This window comes from Gavialis gangeticus, unplaced genomic scaffold (assembly GCF_001723915.1).
Source record: "Gavialis gangeticus isolate Ggan-Ray unplaced genomic scaffold, GavGan_comp1, whole genome shotgun sequence".
NCBI lineage: Eukaryota > Metazoa > Chordata > Crocodylia > Gavialidae > Gavialis > Gavialis gangeticus.
In genome coordinates, this window is record NW_017729032.1 from 205,640,842 (window position 1) to 205,645,574 (window position 4,733).

General features: G+C 45.9%; 1 protein-coding gene across 1 annotated transcript in view; it reads left to right on the forward strand.

Annotated features, from left to right (window-relative positions):
• The first annotated feature begins 3,429 nt into the window (after window positions 1-3,429).
• DNMT3L (DNA methyltransferase 3 like) overlaps window positions 3,430-4,733 on the forward strand; it is a 27,534-nt gene continuing 26,230 nt past the window's right edge. The window contains exons 1-2 of the mRNA XM_019523872.1: window positions 3,430-3,519; window positions 4,282-4,359. Of these exons, the coding sequence (XP_019379417.1) occupies window positions 3,441-3,519; window positions 4,282-4,359 (157 nt within the window). The 5' untranslated portion in view covers window positions 3,430-3,440. The remainder of the gene's footprint in view (window positions 3,520-4,281; window positions 4,360-4,733) is intronic.

Sequence of the window (4,733 nt, forward strand, 5' to 3'; positions counted from 1 at the left end):
TTCTTAAAGAAAGTATCCAAAGAAGTTTGGACAGATGTTCCCCAGGGAGATAGGCAATGCAGTGAACTTGTTCGCTGGCATGGTGTTGCATTGGATCAAGCATTGTAAAGTCAAAACCAATGTCAGAAAGTTTAAACAGGGTGTCGATTTATAAACATGGTAAGTGCAAGACCTTGCAACTAAAAATGTTGTAAATCCCGGTACCAAAAAACAGCATGCCAAAAAAAAATAAGCGAGGCAGCACACATGGCAGCAGCATGCACTGCCCAAAAATGGGAGCCTGGCCAGCCAGATTCATACTCTGGCTGCTGGCCAGGCTGTGCACACATAGATCACCACCACTGGAGCCCCAGGAGGCCTCCAGGACCCCAGGTAAAGCTACTGGAGCCAGCCCAAGTGTTGGCCCCAGCCCCTCCTTCCCTGGCAATTTGCCCTGTGCCAGAGTGCATGTGCAGGGGTATTCCCCAGGGACAGCTAGCAGTTGTCCCCAGGAAAACAGCCATTGCACACTCATCTGGATGTACCCTTAGTGTTCCAAAATGTATTTTCCCACTAAAGCAGGCATATATCTGCTTTCCACTGTAGCTGGATTGTATCTTCCCTTTCCACTAAAAGGTTGATCTTTATCTTTGATAATCCTCTAAGAGAAAGTCAACAAGCATCTACCGTCACCAGTGTTGGTATACACTAGCTTCACAGGTACCCTCAAAATTATGGAAACTAAGATTTATGCAATAATATTATTTGGAAGGGATCTGTCTTAATTCATAGTTTTTCTATCCTAAAAAGCACAATTCAGTAGAGGGAAAGGCAGGAGTTGGGTCTATATAACAAATAACAATAACAAGTTGCAGTTAGTAGGTGTGTCTACATGATATCCTTTACATGTAGTATCAGCATCTACATGTGTGCAGCAATTACTGCACAGTAAATTAGTCTAATGGGCTGTTTTCTAGTACCTGTAGATACAGGTACTGAAAATCAGTGCATTAAACTAATGAGCTGAAGCACATGTGTAGATACTGACAGGGAGCAAATAGTCCTGCTCAGCCTAGGCAGCAGGGGCATTCAGGGGACAAGGAGAGCTGTCCCATCTTGGCAGAAGCTTCACCCCAGCCATCTGGAGATCAGGACCAGCCCCTGCGCCCCCTGCCAGCCCTAGGCTACCACCTGTGAGAGCCTAGAGATCCCCTTGGATGCTTCAGGGGGACAGAGCAGGGAAGGAGAAGCCCTAGATTGAACTGCTCGCGTGAGGAACAAATTTGCTCCTAACATATGCACTTTCAGAAGGAGATGCAGTTGAATGTGCCTGTATTTTCTGCCCAGAAAATTCAGACACATTAATTGTACATGTAGGTGTGTCCACAGAATACATTTCACTCAAGAATCTCAATGCATTAAGCAAACCTAACTATAGCGTTGCCATGTTGGGATTAGTCTAGGTATTAATGAAAGTGCAGATGAAAAATAAAAAAAAAATAGCCTTTGGAGAAGAACTCATGAGATGTGACAGGCAACCAGGTGTCACATGCACCTAGGTATTTTTTGCATTTTGTTACTCATCAAGGCTTCTGAGGCAGAACTTTGTAACAAACTACTGCAGCCAAGGCAGATGTTCACATACCCCTGCAAGGTCACAGCAAATCTGTTCAAAAGCTCTATAAAGATACAATGATACAAGTTTGCAGAGATGAATAACTAAGGTTACTACAGAGCAAATTTCAAAGAGGGAGACATAGAAAATAGAACCAGCTTGAATTAAAACTAGTTTTATCTGCTGTACTGAGCAGGAGGATATTTAGTAATGCAACATAATTAAATCAGTATCGGTTGAAGCTAATTATTTTGCTGTATTTCTTTTGCATTGTTTGGGCGTCGTAGTAATTTAGTTAGTGGTAATGTAGTAAGTTAATGAGAGTGTGACCCAACGCCAGGCTTTTTGATTGGACTCATAACTAATTTTTGTATTCAGGCATCAAATTATATTTTTTGGACCATAGCCTGACATACTTATCTGGGTTCTAATAAGGCAAAATTTGCATTAAAACATGCATGAGTTAGAGGTTTGTAGCATTAATGCAAAAGTTTCCTTGTGCCCTAGGCACTTTGATCGGACTTTCCAAACACCCCTTTACATTGAATCATAGAATCATAGAAAATGAGGGTTGAAAGGGACCTTGGGAGGTCATCTAGTCCAACCTCTGGCTCAAAGTAGGACCTTCTCCAACTATCTCATCTCAGCGAAGGCTTTGTTTAAAATATTAATTCCCCTAGAAGAGTTTAACCAAAAACCTTCTCAGTCTAGCTGTGATTCATGATCAGCTGAAAAAAGACTTATTTCTGCTATTTTATTCTGTATTGCTTTCTTCCAAGCTTGCTCTGTGCATGCCCATAGCTAGTCTTATTTAGTGTTGTCTGGATACAGGCAAGAGCTAGATAGGATCTGGAATAAAAGACTGGACAATTCATTCAAAAAAAAAAATCTCTGGGAGGGAGGGGGCATCCTTTTTCATTTTCAATTACTGTCAGCAAACTTAACAAGTGCCTGATTTGTCTTGCAGCTGTGTCACTTGAGAAAGACAGCACTTCTGATGTGCTGTGGCTTGGCTCTGTTGAAGAGATAACAAGCCCTAACAGAGGTACCAGTGTTTTTAGAAGAAATTCAAAAAATGTGTATAAACTGTAATGTTAGCTAAACTAAAGGATATAAGTTTGGTTAAACTCTTCTAGTCCAGAAGTGAAAGCTGTGAGTTATGACAAATCCTTTCCAAATAACACCATTGCATAAAGGGATGTGTCTGAAAGCCGTGTTGGTCTGAGTCATAAAGAAATGCAAATCTCTAGCACTCTTGATGCCTTTTATTCCTCCCTGCCTGTCTGCCATCTGACCCCACCAGGGAAGCAGTTCTGCCTTCTCTGCACATCAAAGAGCAGCTCACAAGGACACTCCTATGGGCCCAGGGGGACAGACTTCCCCCTTCAGCCCCCTCTGTGCAGAAATGAAGTTTATTTTCTACCTATAGGTACTTTTTACCATCTTTAATTTTCCCTGAGCCTGAGGAAGGGCGTGTGCACCAGAAAGCTTACAGGGGGGAAAAAATTTGTGATGTCTTAGTTGGCCTACTAAAAGGTACCATCTCTGAACCAAGAGTTTTGCATAGCTTCTACAGTCTTGAGGGTGATGGGGTGAAGAAGGAAGGCGCTCTGGTCCTCCTGAAGCGAGTGAAAGCAAGCCCCGCAGTGATGCCTGCACAGTGCGGGGCCTGCAGCAGGCATGCATTGGCTCTTCCCGGTACAGCCCCTGCCCTTCCCTCTCCTTGTACGGCCCTGGAGGGCTCAGGGGCTCTCCCTCCCCATCCCAGGGCAGCGCCCCGGCCAGCGCGACCTGCCACACGTGCTGCGCCGCCCCGCCCCGCCCGAGGGCTGTGTGCCTGCCCGGCATGGCTCGGGTCGTGGTCTTGTCGGACACGGACAGCACTGAGGAGCTGGAGGAGGGGCAGGCCAGCCTGTCTGACATGGGTGAGCTAAGGGAAGGGCTGGAGACAGCCGGGGGGGGGCGGGAGGGGGATCAGTGTCCTCAGCAGGAGCTGCCCGCACAGGCCGAGGGCCTGGGCTCTTCCCGCTCCTCCCGCTCCGCCTCCTGCGAGGCAAAAGGCAAGGCTGGGATCCGAGCGGGGAGCCAGGAAAGGGAAGGCAGTCTCCAGCAAAGGTTAGCTCCTCATTAGTGAAGGGCACGCAGGCAGTGGGCGAGCTGCAGTCTTTTCACGGGTTGCAAGAACATATGAAAGGGTCGCAAACAAACGTTTAAAATGGATCGACAACGTTTACAAATGGATTCTCCTCTAGAGGAGGAAACCTTTTCCCTTGCAGGCTGGCAAAGTCCCCGCTGTGCCCCACACCCTCTCCCCACCCCCTGCCCTGGGGGGCTGGGGACAGGGGGGGCAGCAGGTCAGGAGTGAGGGGCGCTAGGTTGGGAGTGGCCATCAATGTTTACAAATGGGTCCCTGTACAGAACCACTGCTTGAAAATACACATGAGCCCCCAGGATACCCTGTGCCATTTTACACATTGGAATAACAGACTAAACCCCTTTCAGCTAATCTTGCATCTCCCAGGTGTTTGAAGAATGCAGGGGATCTTGGTACCGTTATCTAAAGGGATGGGAAAATCAGTAGCACATGGCTACTTGTGCATAGGTCTAGCTCCCTTAGAAAGAAGCAACATTATTAATAGTGGAGTCACTGTCCAGCAAACTTAACAAGTGCCTGATTTGTCTTGCAGCTGTATCACTTGAGAAAGACAGCACTTCTGATGTGATATCGCTTGGCTCTGTTGAAGAGATAACAAGCCCTAACAGAGGTATCTGTGTTTTCAAAAGAAATTCAAAAAATGTTAACAATTCTACTATAGATACCCTATCTACTATTGCAGTGCTCTGACCTGCAGCGTCAGCATCGTGTCTGCATTTTAAAAATTGGAGCCATGAGACACTAATATGCACTGAAGGTTTCTTATTATTATTTTACACTTGTGTGCATGAGTCAGTGACATTATTTATCTACCAAAAAAAGGACGCACAGGACCAAAAGACCTACCCTCAAAGCCTGCTGCATGCAGAACACACAGGCACTTTGCTGGAATTTTGCATGTGGAAGAGTTTGTGCAGGATTAGCTCCTACATTTGTCTTAACTTCTTTTTTGCATAGGGGAAAGATAAGCTGTGCCAGCTCTTA